This window comes from Taeniopygia guttata, chromosome 1A (genome assembly GCF_048771995.1).
Source record: "Taeniopygia guttata chromosome 1A, bTaeGut7.mat, whole genome shotgun sequence".
Taxonomy (NCBI): domain Eukaryota; kingdom Metazoa; phylum Chordata; class Aves; order Passeriformes; family Estrildidae; genus Taeniopygia; species Taeniopygia guttata.
Window position 1 is genome coordinate 50,097,107 of NC_133025.1, and position 21,051 is coordinate 50,118,157.

The 21,051-nt window shown below is 51.0% G+C and overlaps 1 protein-coding gene across 3 annotated transcripts; it reads left to right on the forward strand.

The window, feature by feature from the left end:
- Positions 1-7,423: 7,423 nt before the first annotated feature.
- On the forward strand, positions 7,424-16,393 carry C1QTNF6 (C1q and TNF related 6). 3 transcript variants are annotated; one of them, XM_030263043.4, is made up of 3 exons: positions 7,424-7,646; positions 11,508-11,745; positions 13,346-16,393. In XM_030263043.4, exons 2-3 carry the CDS (start codon positions 11,514-11,516, stop codon positions 13,891-13,893), a joined length of 780 nt encoding a protein of 259 aa, XP_030118903.4. In that variant the 5' UTR covers positions 7,424-7,646; positions 11,508-11,513; the 3' UTR covers positions 13,894-16,393. The 3 variants fall into 3 exon arrangements, with proteins under 3 accessions (XP_030118903.4, XP_002196152.5, XP_030118902.4); XM_002196116.6 differs by lacking the exon at positions 7,424-7,646 and adding an exon at positions 10,467-10,641; XM_030263042.4 differs by lacking the exon at positions 7,424-7,646 and adding an exon at positions 10,717-10,850.
- The last annotated feature ends 4,658 nt before the right edge of the window (positions 16,394-21,051 follow it).

Genomic DNA, 21,051 nt, shown 5'->3' on the forward strand with positions numbered 1-21,051 from the left:
TATAGGCAACCCGGTGCCTTGACGTATAAACATGAGAAGTGGTCTACCTTAAAAGATGAACAGAAAGGAGAAATGTCTACAGTAAAGACATGCCAGCCAGTTGCATGCATGGCTGGCCCTTCTCTAGTTCTTCGAAAAGTCTTGGGGACAGATTTTCTGCCTGTGCTGGTAATGGTTAGAGACCACTTACTGCTCAAAACCTCCTCTTTCTTTTCAGAGCTCTGGGACTCTGAGCAGGATGATGAGACTTACCTGGGAGAAAAAATTGGAACATTTCTTTCTTGCACCTCGCATTCCTCAGGGTTCTCCCGGTGCCTCTGCACCCTGGTGGGAGGTAACAAGTGTAGAGAAGAAGACAATGAAGCATGAGTTGGAGGCAGCATTTCTTTTCTTCTCCTTAATCTTTACTATAAATAAACAGCCTTTGGACTTAGAAGGCCAGGTGGGCAAAACTGTTCTTTGTGTTTAGAGGAGATATGTGTTTAGGTATAGATATGGCTCTCCTGAGAATACACAATGTCTTTGAGTTGAGTCGATCTCTGTATGGAGTCATGTTTGGCTGATACAGGAGGTGAAGGCATCTCTCAGTCCAGGACTGGGGCAGGAAGCAGACAGAGGTCAGGGAATCTCCAGTGTGTGAGCGCTGTGGTTGTAAAGAGTATAGGCAATATTAGGAACTGATTTATCCTGTGGGAAGTGGTAGAGTATTTGGTGAAAAATGAGGTGTCTGCATGTGCACAAAGGTAGCTGTAAGCAAAACTTTGTTCCCTGGACTGTACATGTTGGGGATGGCTGAAGAGGATTGGAGACCAAGGAGTCAGGACTGGTGGGAGGCTGGTGCCAGTCCTGGGCACCGATGCTCATCTGCTGGGGGTGTGCACATATGTGCAGGGCTACCTGCGGGGGTATGCATGTGTGTCAGTGTACACTAACACAGATGAGGGAGTGTGTTTATGTAATTGCTGGATGTTTAAGTGCAGATACAAGTGTTTGGATAAGAGTTGGAGAGCAAGTGTGCTGCTGTGGAGTTGGATGAGTGCTTACTTCTGCGCACTGCTTGTTGGAAGGAAGTTGTAGGTGGGCCCATCTGAGTGTGATGGGAGGCTAAAGGAGCAGCACTGTCCAAGGGTGGGTGGGATAAAGGTCTCCCTCTCGACTTTGGCTTCATTCCTGCAGCTCTGCTAAAATATCTGTCCCCACACTTTTAGCTTCTCCATGAATGCTATTGCTAAGTTACAGCCACCGAAATGACCCTCATACCACAGCCCTTTGGGCAGTTTTCTCTACAAACAATTTTGAGAAATGGGAAGGAGGGACCCACCAGAAGGATACATGCCTTCTGAGGTTAGAAGGTGTTGCAGGAGGTGACTTGTGGAGCATCAATTATGGGAGCTGCCTGGGTAATGGAAAGATGTCTCACAGATCACTTGAGAAAAGGTAAGAGAAGGTAAGGGGTGGCATGGGGTTGGGTGTGCTGGGACAGAAGCCAAAAGAGCTGGACTGGGAAGCAGAACAAGCTGCAGCAGCTGAGGATCGTGGGAACAGAACTACTTTATGAGGAAGCAAAAGTCAAGGTCATGCAAAGGCAATGTGAGAAGACATGAAGGCCTGGCAGGCCTAAGAACTGCAGTGCAGGACATCCGACTTTAGGTAGGGATTGTCACAGGGTGTCAGGTGAACGGGCACCTCCTAGCCAGGTTAGATAGCAGAGGAAGGGTAGGCAGAGACTGCAGACACAACCAACCAAAACACATTCAACTGTGCTCTCAGCCACTGGTACTGCCATCACCCCCACGACAAAGATTGTCCCCCTGAAATCCTACATCCTCATGTTTCCTTTTTAAGCCTGGGATGCTGGTGCCAAGCTGTCCATGCCTGCAGGCTCAGCCTCGGGAGCTGAGCTGCCTGCCAGACCACACAGGAACTGCTCAGCTGCCCTTACAGCACTCCCCTGAGCACGGACAGTCAGACACCCAGGAGTGCAGGCTCAGCTCATGGGGAAAAGAAAGAGCTCAGTAGCCAGTTTCTATCTTCTGCTATGTCTTTACACCTTTTTCTCCTTCAATCAAGGCATCAGCTTCCCACACCATGGGCCCCAGTCAGAAAAGCAGCCAAACTATTCATGGGCGTGGGATAAAGTTTGTTGGACTAAAAAAAGCCTCTGTTTTAGTTTCCTGGGGAGCTCCCGCAATATTCACTGGATGAAACACAACCAAGAAATCCTGGCAGAATAAGGATGGGCTGCCAAAGCTTTTGCCTCTATAAGGGGCAGCAAGTGGTGGAAAGATTAAAAGGGCTGACTACCTAATGGTCAGATAGATGGACAACACAGCACTTTAAACTCCGGTCTGTGTTGCTCCTCTTACAGAGAAGAGCAGAGCCAGGTGAATGCTGGACTCCCCTGGCAGAGCAATCCCAGCAGGACAGAGCAGAGACTGTATTATCTGAGGAGCTTGTAGCACTGGTCGTGGTTGATGACCAGGTGCTGAAGAAGACATGTGGTTGTGATCAAGGACCTTGCAGGAAGCAGCTCAGGAGGATGGGGGGCTGATAGAGGATGGGTTTCCTTATCCATGGAGTGGCAGCCCAGCCGCCGTGGGGAGATGGGGTGAGCTCCCCAGCTGCCAACACATTTAACATAGACAGTCTCCTTCACCACTAAATGGAGCTAAGACTTCATTTCACATGCCTTTGCAGCTCCATCTGCTGCAGATCACCATTCAAGAAACTCCTTTGACTGGCTGGCTTCTTAAAATACCAACATTCCTTAAGAGTCCAAGTACTGCAATGCCAGCACCAAGCAAGTGTGCCAAGGAGACATCATTTTGACACATGGAATCTGAGCTCCCACCAAGGCAGCCCTGCAGGCCTGTGTGCTGGGGCAAACAAAATGTGTTCCAGAGAGATCTGAAAAAAAAAAAAATCTTTAGATGAAATAGTGGTTTAAAAGAAATGCGACACAAGCATCACATTTTTCTATCTTGTGTTTTCTTCGCCCCCTTAGGCTGTATCCTGTTTTGCAGTGACAAATTGGGGAAATAAAAAATGAAGATTAACAGAAAATAAGACTGGGGGAGGGGAAGGAAAAGGTATTGTCTAAAATTCATGAAGAGAAAACAAATACCACAAAATTCTACAAATTATCACCACTGATTTAAAGGTTGGTTTTCATAGGAACAGGCATTTGGAATGATGATCAGGAGGTCGCTGCCTCCTGACCCCTGCTCTTTCCTTAGCACTGTCTCTCTGTTGGTGAATCCCCAGAGTTTTCTGTGGTAATGGCATTAATCTGACTGCCCTTGTGATCCCTCTCCTTAACGATGCTGTGGTTGACTCTGGGCAACCCAGAGGCCATGGGGACCATGTGCTAAATGAAAGTCTGGATGAGTTCAGGGGGGATTTGCTCCAGTCAGCTATGGAAAAGTGCTTTTCTATTCTGGGTGCAGAGACACAGAGATAAGGGCACCATCAAGCCCTGTGCTGCACAAAAGGTTTCATTCTTGTCACGTAGTGATCAGAGCTGCAAGACTAGAAAGGGCTGCAATGATTTCAGCAGCATTGTGCAATCCTCTTCCCAGCAAACGTGTGATTACAGATGGGGTGATAGAGACACAGGGAACCCATTCTGTCAGAGTGTCTGTGCACACACATCAGAGCATACAAAAGCAGAGAGAGACATTTGTGTGTGCTGTGTATGCATGCATGCAACTGAGTGTTTATTGCATGATTGCGTGTGTGTGTGTGTGTGCATGTATGTGGATGCATGTAAACACACAGACATATTCATGCCATGCATGGATGCAAGCACATATATGTGTGCATGAGACCATATGGGGCCACGCACACAGGTGCCCACACACCCAGACCTGTGTGTATCGCTCAGTTTAAGCTCGAACGCCAAGAACAAGGCACATTCACCTTAATGCACACAGGCTGAGGCTGGGAGAGGGCAGCTGCACCTTGCCAAGGGCCCTCCACACACACACACACACCCCCCAAACCTAAGCACACACACACTGGTCTGGAGCAGCTGCTGACCTGGTCAGTGGGACCTTTCTGCCCTGCAGTGGATCTTCAGGAGGAAAACTGGAAGGGTGGTGAATGGTGATGGCAGAGGGGATCCAGTGTGGAGAACTGAGGGTGTGTTTCCAGGCTGTTACCAACACAGCCCACACATAATGTCATTTGAAGCTGTTGTTAGGGCACTGCTGTATTTGTCATCAGCAGGGAATCACAGCAGCTCAGATCAGGCAAAACTGTCCAGGCTATGTTCTGCTTTCTTCTGTTGTATAGGGCTGTGGAACAAGGGGGTGTGTGGAGGGGGCAGGAAACACTGTTGTAATGGAGTAGCCTCTAGAGAAAAGAGACAGGGGAATAAAAAAAGGGGAAACATCTTTAAAAAGAAGATGCTCCTAGCTCTCCTGAGGATCTGACAGAGAATTGAAATGCTTTATCTGCTCGAACGAGTGGAAAATATGCAAATATTTGCTCATGAAAAATCGCTGTTCTTTGCCTTCCCAAGCATAAACTATGCAAACGCTACACACCACGCAGCCGGCTCACGCAGATCTCACACTCAGCACGTCATGCACAAACAGCCACACGCGCGTACCCAGTGCGTCAGTGCAGCCGGGCCAGGACACGTGCCTGGGCTGCAGCACAGCAGCCCTCTCTCCATGACAAACAGGGCTGCGGGGCCCGGCAGTACGGATGCAAACAGTGCCCGGGCAGGCAGTGCCCCGCAGCGGGGACGGGAGAGCCCATCCCGCTCCTGCCTTGCTCTCGGGCACCGCCGGGGGACACGCAGGGGGCGGGAGGGGCAGCGCGGGGGACGCGGGGATCGCGTGGGACGCGGAGATCGCGGGGATCGCGGGGGACGCGGGGATCGCGGGGATCGCGGGGATCGCGGGGGACGCGGGGGACGCGGGGATCGCGGGGATCGCGGGGATCGCGGGCGCTGCGCGGCGCGTCCTGCAGAGGGGGATCGGACACTGGCCGGCAGCCGGGATCGCGGCCGGGCTCCTGCCCTCCTCGCCGGGGTAAGCGCTGTGCTGCCAAGCGGCGCTGGAGCCTCTCCGTGCTAACCCCCCGCGGGTCAGACATGCAGAGGGACCTGTGCGGGCATGAGAGGTGTGCACTCGCAGCACAGAGAGACGCTTGTGTCCCGGGCTGCATCAAAAGAAACGTGGCCAGAAAGTCGAGGGAGGTGATCCTGCCCCTCTACTCCTCTCTGGTGATACTCCGTCTAGGGCCCTGGACCTGTTGGAGCAGGTCCGAGATGACAGTGATGAAGATAATCAGAGGGCTGGAGTATCTGTCCTATGAAGACAAGTTGAGAGAAATGGGGTTGTTAGCCTGGAGAAGAGAAGGCTCCATGGAGATCTTGTAGTCCCTTCCAGCACCTAACAGGAGACTACAGGAAAGCTGGAGAGGGACTTTTGACAAAGGCATATAATGATAGGACAAAGGGGAATGGCTTTAAAATAAAGGAGGTCAGGGTTAAGGAAGTGAGGGTAGTGAGATGCTGGCACAGGTTGCCCAAAGACACTGTGGCTGCCCCATCCTTGGCAGCATTCAAGGCCAGGCTTTCAGCAATCTGATCCACTGGAATATGTCCATAGCAGGGGGCTTGGAATTAGATGATCTTGAAGGCTGTTTCCAAGCCAAACCACCCTTTGATTCTATAATTCTGTCATGTCAATCTGTTTCCCGTAGTGGAAAGCACCCCTCACAGATCCAAGAGTTTGTGAGCTCTAAACACCAGCTTCCTTGCCCATCCACCTGTCCACTCATGCCCCATCACCCCATCCTCCCTCCACAAAATTTTTGTTTCTTTGGTGAGAAAGCTCATGGCTATCTCTGAAGAAAGTTTTCTCACCCAAACTGCTGAGCACCTTTCTCAGCACTCCTTGTGAGAGCTGATATGCCCTGAGTAGTGATCTACTGTTGATAAGTGAGACGAGCAGGTCTAGGAGTGTGCGTAGGAGAGGATGGCAAAGGAGTAAAATTTTCGGGTCTACACTGGAGTGGATGGGAGGAGGGTGCCTTCAGGTGCATGCAGATGCAGAGAAGCAGAAAGCAGCAGGCTTGTCTGAAGGTTATTTTTAAGAACTGATTCAAACAGGCTGCAATGTCACCTGGTATCTCCCACCCAGCCAAGCTGCTGGATCTAGATGTTCACAAGGCAGCAAACTCTTCCTGGTTGCAGTAGGGATAGTCCTTGTAATTATATTCCAGAGTTTAGGGGGATACCAGCACAGTTCCTTGGACTCACAGGCAGAGTCACAAGGCAAAGGTAAGAGATGGGACACTCAAATTGGGAAAGCTGCTGGTGGGGAGAGGGGCAGCCTGAGTGATGCTGTGAGACATCTCCAGCTGATGCAGCTTGTGAGCCAGTGTCTGATTCCCTCTCTGCTCAGTTGTGTCACACAAGGACTGGCTGTGGGGGCACTGGAAGTAGAAGACAAGCTCACACTTTCATGCTCAGTATTGGAGACTGCCAGGTCTAGCAACAGCTTTGCTCAAGCAATGAGTGCAGGTGAACAGTTCTTCCAGCTGCTCCTCAGCCACGTGGCATTTCAGCAATGCACAGCAAAAAAAATAAAAAAGCAGAGTCTCTGCCAGGCCTTGATCTCTGTGTGAGACAGGCCAGGCCGCCAAGCAGCACACAGCAGAAATCCCTGCTGGCAGAAGTGCCTTCAAACTCAGCAGCAGCCTGCATAAAGCCAGGGAATGTGTCATTTCTGCTTGGTCCAGGCCCCACATGGGCAGAAGCCTAAAGAGAAATGTAGCCATGCAGCTGACATCTAATAGTCTGCCCATCCTTAGAGATGTAGAAAGTATTCTGGACCAGTGATTTTGAACCATGCTGGTGCTCTTGAGTAACCAGGGCTGACTGTTGCACAAGCCCTGTGCACAGACATGGAGTCCACAGGCTAGAAAAGATTCATCTAATCAGAGAATCACAGAATAGTTTGGGTTTGAAAGAACCTTTAAAGGTCATATATTCTTCCCAGCCTCTAATGCTGCCTGGCCAGAGATGATCAGCAATCCTGGTACAGCAGAGTGACAGCTGCTGTTACAGGATAACCCGAGGGCACCACAAATTACTGAAGCAAAAAACCACATTGCCACCTTTTAATGTCTCGGGTGTACCCCTCCCCATTTACAGGCACTATGGAAGGGCAAGGCAAAGGTACCCAGGAGCAGCCAGGCTGCGATGGAGAGGAGGCAAGTGCAGAGCAGTGCTGCTGATCCCTTCCCAGCTCTTAAACACGTGTGAGCTCTCTCTCCAAGGGTAGTAACAGCAGTAGCCAAAAGCCTGAACTTTGCTTCCAGAAGGAATCAGCTGTTGAACTGAGCAAATTCTGATGCTGGGTGGGTGGAAGAAGGGAGGGAGGAAGGGAGGGAAGAAGGGAGAGAGGGAGGGAGAGCCAAGCCTGACACGGACCAGAGCAGGAGGGGAGGCACTCACAAAGGCCTTGGAGGCAGGATGAAAAAGACAGTAATTACATAAGAGCACTTGGCGAGCATCTGGCTGGAGTCAGCCGGCCCTCCAGCCCTCCCTCCCGCGCTGCTAACCAGGAGCAGCTGAGGATACGGGATACAGATAACTCAGCGCGGGACCCCTGCGGAGGGGAGCGGAGGTAAGGGGTGCTCCGCTTCCCCTCCTGGCTTGTGATGCTCCAGAAGATATGGGGCAGAGGAGTGGGGAGCATGGGGAAGGAAAGGCAGCTGTGGAGGAGAAGCAGTCAGGAAGGGGAAGAGAAGCGGCTCTTCCTCTGGCTGTTGGTCAGATGATACCCCTTCACTTTGGAGGTTTGGTGAGGGAGGAGCTGTGCAGGGTGAGTGTTTGTGCGTGGATGTGTGCTGTATGTATGCAACAGGGCAGATGATCCACATGTGCCACAGGGGAGCTGAGCTGTACACAGGGGTTAGAGAGGAGAGAAAGCATCAATTTCTTTCTCCATACCTGTTCTAGAGGGGGGTAATAGGATGGATGCAGCCACTGAGGTAGAGACAATCTTTGTCCCCCTACTTTGCCAGTGTTGTGGTGGGTATAGGAAAAGGGAGGAAATGGAGGAGGAGAAAACAGTTGCTTTTGAGTGAGGATCATTGCAGTATAATCTGGACAGTGCTTGCCCGTGCTGCCTCCAAGGCAAAGTGTGTGATGAGGGAGAGAGAAGATTGCTGGGTACACAAAGTGCTCTCAGGCTTGAACTGAACTTTAAAGCATGTCTGGCACAGGTTTACTGGATAGAATTCTCAAAATCTCCTGTAAATGTGTCTGCCCTGGCAAAATATTGCTGGTACGCACTGTTCCCTTTGGGGAGCAGGGCAATATTACCCTAGCAAAAGTGTCTTTACTGGCATAAACTTCTGCCCAGCTGGGCAATGCCACCAGAGCACGTCTTTGTTTGCTGGCTCCTGGCAGGTCCCTATTCAGCCCAGCTGAGACATTAAATACAAAGTCCTGCTCGCTCCCCACTGTGAGCTGTTCTTGCAGTCAGATGAGATGCAGGCAAAGGGCCCAGCTGATGAGATCCCCCATGAAGAACATCTGCTTGGCTGTGAGCAGCTCAGGGCTGCAGATGGAAATGTGGGACGGAAATGAGGACAATGGCCTCCCTGCTACCTGTTTCCCTTGGAAAGGTGAAAGAGGCCAGGCATAAGGCCAAGAACCCCAAGTGGGTAATATCATGTTTGGAAATAAGCCAGGCAGGAAAACCTGAGAAAGGCACTGCAGAAGCTTTTCTGGGACAGAGAGGGACTTTGTCTTCCATATCAGTTTCCAAGTTTTCATGCACCCCAGAAAATCTTCTTGCCTTTAATAGTACTGTCAGCTGCCAAAATTTCCACCAGCAGGAGCCAGGAGTAGACAACAAAACTCATCACAAAACCCCTCTTCTGTCAGCTGGTAAGGCTCCATTAGCAAGAAGTATGGCCCTAACCTTTCCCCCCCCTCCCCCCCCCCCTTTCCCCCATCCATTTCCCAAACGGGGAAACTGAGGCATAGGCAAACGTGGACAACTTGCAATGGCTTTCATTGCACATCAATGCTGGAGCCTGGTAAGGAATTCATGCACTCAGCAGTGCTTTTCTCCGTCCTCTTCCTGCCCTGGTTGGGAGGCATGTTCACTCCATGTTCATTGAGCTCCAGGCTGACAGGCAGCCTGAGAATATCTCCAGGCCTCCCAGCCCCCATACTTCCCTTCCCCCTCAGCTCACAGTGCATATTTTCCCAGAGTTTTCCGCTTGCTTCTCCAGTGGTTCTGGGGTCCTGCCAAACGCCAGCCACTCTCTGGGAAGCAGGGCCTCCCATTCCTAAACCAAACAAATGGGAGAAGGGAAACAGGAAAAAAAAGTCCCAGCACACGTAGACACGCTCAAAACCTGATTCCCCTTAGAAACCTTGGAGCCTTCTGCAGCTCCTCTTGGAAATTGCAGGAGGCACAGTGCTGACTTGGCATTTCTGACCCCTGCAGAACAGAGATACTGTCCATCCTTCCTTCTAACTTCAAAGATCTGTATGTGCACATCCCCCTCCCCCCCCACCCCAAACATACCCAGAGTATAAATATCCAGGTCAGTTTTGGTGCAGGATAGAATCTTCTAATCCTCTTCCCAACCGACTGCTGTGTGAGAAAAATCTCCCATCTCTCTACCCTGCATTCTTCTCCCCTCCAAAATGCCCTTCATTCCAATGCTCTGGTGTATCCACATCGTGCTTACCCCAAAGGCACAAGCTTGTCAGCTTGGCGCCAAGCTGGGGACAATGGTCACAGCCAGGGTTTGTTCCAGATCCCCAGTTTTGCTGGCAGGCTGCTCCCGGCAGCCAGGCACACCCCTCCAATCCAAAAAGCTCAGCCTGGGACCTAAACATGGGTTGTGACCAGGGGATGACACGTGCTGGAGCACAAGGCTTGGGGCTCTGCCCAGGCAGAGAGGATGACCAGAGAGGAAAAAAAACTGATGCCTCTCCCAGTTGGCGGTTGCTCCTGCTAGAAATATCATGCCTGGGGCAAGAGGCCACAGTGATGTGCGGGAAAAACAATGCAGGAGAGAATGAAAGAAAAGAGAGAGAAAGAAAAGTATGGGGACTATAAGGGCGTCAGGCACAGCTGGGGAGAGAGCATGGCCACGCATGGCCATGGGACAAGGGACTAGCACGAAGGACTGAGGGCAGAATTCTGTAGCATCCTGCCTGAAGAAAAGTCTGTCTCTTGCACCAATGCACCTTACCTTGTGCATCCTGGGATGCCAAGGGTGGGACACGATCCTGCTGCTGTCCACCCCTTGCGCAGGGCACAGTCTGTACTGGCTGGAAGTGAAAAGGCAGAGAATAAAACCAAACTAACAACACGTACAAGGAAAAGGCACTTCCTAGGAAAGAGTTAAAAAGACGCTGAAACCCAAGCCGCTTTAGGATGGAGAGCACCCAAAGCCAGGGAGGGAGAAGGAGGGAGAGGAGAGGGGAGGGAGCCGGTCCAAGCCTAACTCGCGCACCCAGCCAGCGCTGAGCAGTGCCTGTGCCAAGAGCCGGCTTCCTTAAAGCCATGGGCGCGGGGGCCTGCCCGGCAGGCGGAGGGGAGCCGGCGAGCGGGGGCTGGGCAGCGGAGAGGGGAGCGCTCGGCCCCCGGGGTGAGCAGCCGCGCCGTGCCGGGGCAGGCAGCGGGATGGGGGACACAGGCTGCGAGAGGGGCTTTCGCAGCTGCTCGGCGTGTCTGTCTTTCGTAAGCATACTTCTCTGCAGGCTGCGGAGCTTCACGTCCTCCAGCCTCGGCAGCGGAGCAGCTCCCCTCTGGTCCGCCCAAAGGCTGCGCTGGGGAGCCGGCTGTCCCCTTGGGAAGGTGCTGGGGCTTGCCTGAGAACCCACTGGGCATGGGTGGGAGGGGACCGAGCTGCCAGGACGGGTGGGATTTGGTGGGGGAAAGGAGGGGGCTGAAGTTCCCAGCCCAAAGGAGAAGAGGCATCTCTTCTGGGACGTGGGGATTTTGGGGTTAGATTCCTATAAATAATTGATATGCAGTGATAGGAGGGCTGGAGAATTTTTTTACAGTGCTTCCCACCGATTGAACAGCCTACCAAAGCATGCTTTTGCTAAAGAGCTGTTGAGGTTGGACTCAATGACCCTAGAGGGCTTTTTCAGTCTTAACAATTCTATGATTCTGTCTCCTTCCACTATCCCAGCCTGGGGACTGAACATTCTAGTGGCTTAAATGGTGTGCCTAGTCAGCATCAAGCCTGGTCCCAGGGTCAGCACTGAGTCTCCACTGGCCTGGGCAGAAGGGCGTGGGGCATCCTCTTGGGCCATGCGGTTGCTGCCCAGATTGCAGCCTTGAACAAGCATGTAAGCTCCCTCCACAGGACAATGCCATTTCACACACACCCCCCCCCCCTCCCCCGGCTCCAACCACAGAAAGATGTTTTGTCATGATCTCTGTTCCATCCTTTATGTCGTCCCCCTTCTTATGCCTCACTTTTGGCACTTTCTTCTATCTTCCCAGGTCACCATGGACATTAGCTACCTGCGCACATCCCTGACCTTCCTTTTTCTCCCTCTTGTTGTGTTTGGGGCACCCGCTGATGAACCCAGCCTCACAGAACCAGGCCCTGGTGCTTGCAAACGCTGTTGTGACTCACTGGACTCTTCTTCAGATACCCCACCAGTCCCTCCCAGCCACCACCACTTTCCCTACCCAGTGCCAGAGGTCCGTCCCTATATCAACATCACCATTCTGAAGGGTAAGTCTGCCCTGGGGTGCCAAGGCTGGCTCAGGGACTGATGGCATTGCACTGGAGGTGACAGCTGGATTGCTGGCATGCTGGTTGTGCTAACAGACCACTAGGAGCCATCCTGGATGATAAGTGACCACACACACTGTGGCCAGGGTTTAGGTGTTTTGTGCTCTGATGAGGAGAAGCCTTGGTGGATGGAAGTCAGTGCTTTCTCTGCTGTGATGTCTGCGTCTCAGGATGCTGCCTGCTACTAACTCTTCCTCCTTGCTAACACAGAAGTGGCACTGACAGCCTCTTGCCAAGCTGGAAGGACATATTCCTTGTCTCAGACTCACAGAGCCCTGTAGTGCCTGAGGGAAGGAACACTCCTTATCAACTGCAAAATAAGCATGTTTGGAGGGCATTGGCACCCAGGGAGGTTGTGGGGAAACCTTATCCAGCTCTGTGGGTCATGTGCATTTGGGAGCCAGAGGAGGGCAAAGGGAAGCAGCAGTTACTTGCAAGTACCTCCAGGTTAAACTGGCAGTAACCCCCCAGCTCATTCCACCTTGCAGTGGCTGACCTGGCTAATGGGAAAGGGTTCCCTATTTTCGATCAGCTCTTCCCTTCAGGACTCCCCGTTTAGCCTTTGCTGTGGGCAAAAGCCTGTTCCCAGCTGGATGCTTCCACATGCTTCTTGTAGCTCTATGGCTCTTCTGGGCTAACTGGGCAGATGCTCTCCCTTCCCTGCCCTGCCTGGAAGTAGCTGCAGTACATCAAAGTTCAGAAGGGCAGAGAGAGGCCTAGACTAGAGTGGGGTGTTGTAGGGGGCCCTCAATACCAGGGGATGGAGAGGAGGAAAAGAACAAGATACAGATTTTGAATGCTGTCACTTAGTGCTGGAGGCTGCACTGAGTCCCATTTCTTCTCTGCATACACAAAGTACATTCTGGTGCTGGTCTCTCTGTGTATTGATGCCTGCCCAAGTGTGTGATGGGCAGTGCACACACTCTACGTTAGAACTGCAGTATTAATTATATGAGATGCTCAAAGCATGCCAGTGTTGTGGAAGCACCATCCTCCTAAGTTGCAGTGCTCCATCTACCCAGTCCAGCTTGCATCTTTTCCCTCCGACCCACCCTTTGTCCTTCCCTAATCATATTCCCCCACAGGTGTTAACAGTTCTTCCCCTCCTCCACACTACAGCAAGACCAGAGTGGATCCTGTATGGAAAACTGGGTCATAGGAGAAGTGCGTGGAGGGAAAGGCTGTGCTGGAGGTAAAGGAGTGCAGGGGAGGAAGAAGAGGTCAAGAGCCTCAGTGCTGCTTTGGACTGCTGGGCTCCCTCTGAGGCTGAAGTCTCCTAGGGAGACATCCTGGTGCTTCCAGCAGAACCGTATCATTTGGTGAGCAGGGGATTCATTGGGGAAGAAACTCCAGTCACTCCCAGAGTTCTGCTAGCTCCTTTCCCATGAAGAGCAGTGGTATTGTGGCCCTCAGAAGTGTTCCTTCTTCTGGCATTTCCCCATTCTTGTGCAATCCTCTGCCTCCTCATTAGGCTTTCTCACCACCACTTCCACATCTTCTGGTATCACACAGGATTTGTGTCCTCTGCTTCCTCCTGTAGGAGAGAAAGGAGACCGGGGAGAGCCTGGGATGCCAGGGAAATGGGGCAAAGAAGGACCACGAGGTGAGCGGGGTGCCCAGGGCCAGAAAGGCAGTAAAGGACAGATGGGCACAGCAGGAGACCCCTGCAAGCATCAGTACGCTGCATTCTCCGTCGGTCGCAAGAAAGCTCTGCACAGCAGCGAGGGCTTCCAGGTCTTGCTCTTTGACACCGTCTTCGTCAACCTCTACAGCCACTTCGACATGTTCAATGGCAAGTTCTACTGCTCAGTGGGTGGACTTTACTATTTCAGCCTCAATGTCCACACCTGGAACTTCAAGGAGACCTACATGCACATCATGCGCAACGAAGAAGAGGCGGTCATCCTGTATGCCCAACCCAGCGACCGCAGCATCATGCAGAGCCAGAGCCTCATGCTGGAGCTCCAGGAAAATGATGAGATCTGGGTGAGGCTCTACAAGCGGGAGCGGGAGAATGCCATTTACAGTGATGATGTTGATGTGTACATCACCTTCAGTGGGTACTTGGTCAAGCCCAGCATTGAATAACTCCTCTTCCTTAGGGCCTCTTAGGCCTTTTCCTTTTTCCTCTCTCTCGCCCTCTCCCCCTCTCTCTCTCTCTCTCTCTCTACTGCCCGTAGCCACTGCAAATCACTTGGAAATGGGCCTGTCAAATCTCAGGCACTGAGTGTGAAACTTGCCACACTGGCTCCCACCTCACGCTCTCTTGAAGCCAGACCTGTATCTGTCCACTTTACATCATGGCTCTACCACCTCTTGCCCCTCACCTCATAACACCAACTTAGGTTATTGGTTTCTTCTCGATCTGCTAGCAATCTGCCTCTGGCATTAGGGTTCTAGAGCAAGAGGAAAGCTAAAATGCTGCTCCTGGGCCTGTGTCCCTCCTTGGGGCTTCATACACAAAGGACTCCTGTGGACAGGGCTAGAAAGTCCCCACTGCTAAGGTACATCCTGGCTTCTCTCCATCCCAACTAGACATACCAGTTTTGCAGCCTGAAACAAGGTCTTAATGTCACCTCTGATGTCTGTAGTCTGGAAAGCAGACTGGGGTCTGATAGCTTCCTGTAGCACAAGGAAGAGGTAGGAGCACTGGGAGACGATATTCCAGAAATATATATTCCAGAAAGGGAACTGTTGGCCTTCTAACCTGGCTTTCCATAGACACTCTTCTGTGTCACAGACTCCAGGCTGGCCATCAAACCTAGGCCTGGTGGGATTATCCTCTGTGCCAGCTCTAGCTCTTCAAAGGGATGACGGGCCAGACACTTGGCCAGACCCTTCATGGGCCTCTGCTTCTGATTCAGTAGAGGTGACCATTCTGTTCTCGCTAGGGATCACCAGTACAGAATAAGAGACAGGGAGGGAAAACCTTGAAAACCCCCTCCCACACCTCCCCTGGGGTGCCACTCAGTCTTGGCTCGTCAGCTATGGGAAGCTAGTCCAGAGAGTGAACCTGAATCTGCTCTCCTTTGGCAGAGGTGCCATTTCATTGTCCTCCTGAAGGTGGTTCTCCCACGCTGCTATTGAAGGACCACTTTTTCAGGGCCTGAGCTCGACGCTGTAGGGGCAATTGCAGTTAAATCAATTCCAAACATGGATAGGCTGCCACTTCTTTACCTCTGTGATGGAACAGAGATAGAGGTGAGACAACAGCACCTTGCCCAAGGGTTAAAAGCTTTCCTGCCGTATGCTTCATGCCCTTTTCTGGCAATCTCATCAGAGTAACTGAGAAAAGCATGTGGCTAAAACAAACCCTCGCTCCTTTTTGTCAGGTTGGAGATGTCGCAGTGAGAAAGGAATGCCAGTGGTAGGGTTTTCTAGTACTATTTATATTGGTCTCACACTGCTCCCACTTGCATACCTCTGGAGGGGATGCTGCAGTCCTGGGGGAAGCAGGTGAGGCTGGCTCAGCACTTTAGGAAGCCTACTTCCACACATCATGATGCTCCCTCCCATAAACAGCAGTGCCAGGACTTGTCTCCTTTTTGAGTCTCAGGGCAGGACAAGCAGGAGAAACACAGGTATTCCTCCTTTGCTCATCACTGGTCAGGAAAATTTTGAACTTACCCAGGTTCTGCTGTCTCATTGATGAGCCACGGTCTCTGCCTATAGCACCTGGGAGTACCAGGGCTCTCCCAGAAGAAATGTGCATCGTTATACAAGATTATGCCTGGTACACAAAGCTCAGGATAGCAAAGGAACACGGACCAAGGCTAAATACTAAAACTGACCTTGAAAAAATTGCAGGGCATTTTCTCTCTTATCCTGTTTACTTACTCTCAGTGCTTTTCTAAGGAAGCTGTACAGACTGCAGTGAGTTTCAGGAACTTTGCTCTGGATCCTCCCCACCACTGTCAATGAGGCAATGGGTATAAAAACAAAGTTTCACTAAGGCAAGGCTGATTTTTTCACCAGGAAGCATGATGAAGGGATCATAGAAACTAAAGGAGACTGTGGGTTTCTTCCTCTCCCTTAGCAGGTCAAGTGTGTGGAATTGTTCAGAGACAGGATTTCAGAGAGCAGAGGAAGCAGAAAGCTGGAAGTGATGCTTGGGACCGAATCCCTTTCTCTCTTCCTCAAAAGGCTGCAAACCCAAATATAGTCAATTTACAGTGTATAGTGCCCCATGCCTCCCTGAAGAGAAGCAAGCCTCTATCACTGAATATCTCCATAAACAAGCTTCCTTCTTTCTCCTTTCCTATTTGGTGATTGAATGCTGGTGGCAGGTCTCCTATGCTATCCATGAGCAGCCGGAGGGTGCCTGATGCACGTGAGAGAGGAGGGCTGGGGGACCAAAAGGTGTGTTTAACAGGCTTCTGGTGCTAAACAAGACGGCATTCCCTTGGTGCTAAATCAGATTTCAGGAGTATTGGGTGCTTTCTGGAAAGTGTAGTTGGCTGAGTTGTGATGTACTCTGGAATTAATGGTGCTTTATGTAACAAAACCAAACAAACTCCAAGAATTTTGTATATATATATTTTTTTTTCAGTGGTATTAAACTTTTTTCCTTGGTTGTTTTGCACTTAAATCTGTTTTTCTCTCCCAACTTATTCCTTCTAGCTCTGGTTATTGATGAATGATGTGGTAGAAAAGACGCTGGCTTGAAATTGACAGGTACAAAGTTTAACTCAGCTCTGAAACTTTGGTGGGTAATCCTTGGCAATCTTGTAACTGTTTCCTTTGCGAAGAACCATTACCTTGAAAAATTAACTGCTTGAACACTTCTAATTATGACAACCCTCTCCCTTTTGCTGAAAAAGCTTTCATCAAATTAAGAAAAGGATTCTTTGGAGATTACAAAATAAACTCCCAGGACAATACAGTGTGTTGTAGGAATAGGCTTCAAGTACTTATTTATATGGAGGAAGGCTGGGTTAATGTTGGAATTCTCTTAAGGGAGATCAGATCCCTTTATCTTATGAAATTTTTTAGCACATTCTTCTATCGAGTACTTGGTAAGCACTGTTTTCCCTATGACATTTCTCTTTTCTCTGCCAAGAGCTGAAGGCCAGGAAGTACAGTGTAGGAGGGATAGTAAACTGTTGATTGGACACTTGTGCTTCCTAATATTGGAATGAGTGGGAGTTCCAGAGTTAAGCTGGACATGCATATTTGGAAGACCTGTGTGTGATGAGAAAGGCCTGAGATTCAGGTCAGAGGTGGAAAGACAAGTTGAGGGAGAAGGGAAGACATGAGCAGGGACTGGAGACTTGTAAGTTTAAGTGAAAGATCTAGAAGGATAGACTCCTAAGGACAGGAGATGCCTTTTGGGGACTCAATCCAAGTCAAAGAAGTACATGGGGTTTTGTTTATCATCTTTGGACTGAGGGGACTCCTGCCGAGGTAGAAGGATAGGCAAAAGAGCAAGACCAGGTGCCCATATAGGACCTTCTGTTTTGAGTTTCATTTGCCTTGACATATTTTCTCCTGTGGTTTGATGTGTACCAGACACTTCTTTTGGCAAAGGGTGGAATACATAATCATACACATCTCTACAAGCCTCTTTGGTCCTGTGACAGGCCCAGAGCAAGGGCTATATATATATATATCCTGGTAAATGCAATAATCTGTCAGGTCAGAGCCCAGCCTTCTTCCCATTTTTTATTTACTTCAGAGGAGGCAGATAAAAATGTGTCCTAAGGAAGTGTAGTGGCTGTGTTTGTGCATGTTCTTGTTCCTTGAGGTGAGATGCTGGCAGATTGGAAGTGACTTTGTCACACTTACAAAAGGTGAGGAAAGGAAAGAGGGAGGGAGGGGGGACCGGAAATGTATAGCCAGATCTCCAAGAAAAGTTTTCTATGATTCAGCCTTTCAGCCTGCCCCCTGAAGAGTCTCCTCAGCTAAATCCCTGGGGGCTGAGATGCACGGTAACAGGCAGGGTGTGTAGCTGGTGCCACCCATCACACCATGAATGCATGAATGCCTGACCAGGGAGTTGCTGCAGGTGAGGCTCAGCTCAGGCAACATGGACCCTGCAATGCTTTGAAGGAACAAGGTCTAGAATGGGTCAGATCAGCCCTGCCACCCTGCCAGTGAATGCACCTGTGCCCAGAAGGCCATGAGACCATTCATCTGTTCATTCATTCACCCCAGGTCTGTGTTTTTTTCCATGCGATGGAGCTGCCCTGTGGAATGTGATTCAGGGGTTGGTGACAGCCAGTATCTCTCTCCTGGACAAAGTGCCCTGGGATGCACAGCTACAGCACTACCCCAGAGCTGTGCCTATATTTTGCCCTGAAAGACTGATCCAAACTCTGCTGCAAAAGGCTCTGTGGACATGTCTGAAGTTTGTTCAAGGCATCTCTCACAGGGCTGTCCCTGAAAACTGCCTTCCTGCAGATCCCTGGTCTTGCACGTGTGAAAGGATGGGAGTGGGAGAAAGGACATGAAGTGCAGGACATGGTGCTGTCTCTGGGAAAGGAAGCACATGCCAGGGATAAGTCAGGAGAAGCTGAAGGCTCTGCAATAACTCCTTGCCCTGTGATAGCTGTGGGAAAGGGGAAGAGAGAAGCAGGGCAAGAAAAGTCTGAAGGAGGCCTTTGACCCTGCAGGTGGGCACAGGTGGATGTGCTTGCACCCAAAGCACCAGGGAGAGCAGAAAGCACAAGAAAGCAGGACCTGGCTGCACATCCCTTCAGAGCCTTTGTCACAGGAGGAGCAGTCACAGGAAGCGTCTCTGGCCTTGCCTCAGCTGCCAGCTATGGTGCAGGATCAGCCCCACACCAGTGCACTATTCAGGGGCTGCCACGCTGTACTGGAGCAAGTTTCCCCTCTGTTGCAGCTCTCCTTTCTCCTCTCCCAAACCACCCAGACAACCTGCTTCATTCACACCTCAGTCTTGTGTATCTCCCAGGGTCCAGAGAGGGAGAGGGGGTGATGCAACACCCCATTCAGCATTGCCCAGTGGCACAAGCAGGGCTGCCACCTCCCTCCATCAAGCACATTGCAGCCAGATGCCAGCAGTGGATTCAGCCTGCCCAGACCCCCTTTTTCTCAACTTTCCTTTCCCATTCCTGGCTGGGAGCAACCACAGGATTTGAAGGGCTGGATGTGAACCCTGCTCAAGGCTATGGTGATGGTGGGGCACAGCTGCATTTGAGGGCAATTGTTCCATTGCCTCGTGTGGTGTGGCCCTTCTCTGACCACAGTGGCAAAGCAGGCACTTGCCCAGTCACGCTTCGGAGGCCAGCTCGGTGCACACCCACACAGCTATACCCACACATCCCAATACACAGACCAACCTCGTATGGACATCTCTCACCTTCCTGACAACGGAAACCGTTGCCCTTTGCAAGCCTGGCTCGCTCTGAAGATGCTATCAGGAGGTGGGCAGAGGGTGCTGAGGCTCCAGGCCTCTTTGGTACAAGCACAGCTCCCTCATCTAATGAAACACATTCTCCTTCACCCACGAGCTCTCTGTGATCTCTTGCCTTGCAGTTACACCACAGTGAGGGCCAGGGCAGAAGGTTTAAATCAAAGGCTTCCTACAGTTTCTCATTCCACAGACCACCCAGTCTCTTCAGTTTGTGTCACTTCACTCACAAATGACCTGTGAATTATTGCAAAACTTCACACTTTTCCCAGTGCACTTTTCTCTCTTTGCAACAGTTAAAATGGGAGGGAGCAGGATGTAGAGCTCTCCGCTTGGAGAAGCTAAGGAGTAGGGAACTCCCCATCTACCTGGGCAGGTTGTAAATAGAGCCCTGGGTGAGTGGGAGGCAGGAGTCTGTGTTCTTTCTGGATTCATTTTAACACACTTGCACCCGTTGCCAGTGTGGGTGAGGACGGAGAAGTGCAGAGGTGCCTCCACTGCCGGTGTGAGCTGCAGTGCACTCCTGAGGGGCAGATGTGCCCAAGCCTCACAGGTGCTACTGAGGGCAGATGCAATGCTTCAAAGTAGCCAGAGGAAGAAATGGTCCACGGAGAAGAAGGAAGACAATAGGTCTCTTATCTAACGGACTCACATCCTGCAGGCATCATTTTTACTGTTCTGATCCCTTCTCTGAAGCCCTGATCACTTTCCAGGTATTTGACACAACAATGCCCTAGGGCAAGCATCTTCCATTGGATGTTTGATGGTCACAGCATTCTGTTTGTCTCACGTATGCTTTTCTGGGTTTGTGGCATTCTCACATTCACCCCTACAGACACTATTTTTCTCCCCACATGGGCTCATTTCTTTCCCTGAAATAGTGGAATGGGGCAGATCACTGGGAAGGACATTCCAGGCAACAAAGCCCTGTCACTTGCAGCCACAGCCAGCAATTCAGTAGATCTTTAGGGCCAAGGGTCGACATGGTTACTATTTCACACACAATGCAAAACACTTGTCAAGACCTTGCTTTGCCCCAACTCCCACTTTTCTATGTGTGGTGTGCTGGTGGCATTGTTTTAGTCTTAGAGAATTATGCAGGCTTTGACAGCCGTACCACACAATTAAATTTTTTTAAATTCTATTTGTTCATTATATGGCAGATGCTGAAGCACTACCCTGACCCTCAGACAGGCTTCGTTCTCCTCCCTCATCCCCAATCCTGGAGCTGTGGAGGCAGAACATCTGAGCCTTCAGCTCAATGGGTAGACCAGGCAGGGACAGTGGTGAGTTGGCTCAGCCCACGACTCTCTTGTCCTGCAGGATGGCAACCTGAGCCCAAAGGAAATGGAGAGAGCCTTCTCTCTGCTGCAGGGTTTTTTTTTTTTTTCTTTACTCCCCTCTCCTCCTTTACATTCCTATGCCAGTACTCCTCAACACTTCAAAGCAGTGTGCAAAGAGCTCTCAGAGTGCAAAGTGCAGGGAGAGCAGTGGGAGGGCAGGTGAGGACAGAGAAGGGCGAGAGGAAAAGGTCAGTGACAAAAGCCCAAAGCGACGGCTCTCAGCTGAGCTGCGGTTTGTCCGTGGTGCTCGATTTCTACTCGGCAACAATTCACACATCTGGGGACCACAGCTCCTTCCACCGCCCACGCTCTTCCCTCCCCCACCAGGGGGCTGAGGCAGGGGAGGGGGAAGGAGGGAGAGATGCTGCACCAGCCTGCCAGCATCATTTCCAAGACCAAAAGGATAAAAATCCTGAGCAGTCCTTTCCATCAGCCACCTTCCCTCTGAAAACTGAGCATCTCTGAGGAAGGAACATGCTGCCTGCAAAGGGGGTGGGGAAAGTAGCAAGAAAGGGGGGGATCTTTTGTGGT

Excerpts from the sequence above, each read along its gene's own strand:
- C1QTNF6 (XM_030263043.4), top strand. The coding sequence starts at position 11,514 with ATGGACATTAGCTACCTGCGCACATCCCTGACCTTCCTTTTTCTCCCT. Across the intron at positions 11,746-13,345 it reads CAACATCACCATTCTGAAGG|GAGAGAAAGGAGACCGGGGA; the intron begins GTAAGTCTGCCC and ends TTCCTCCTGTAG.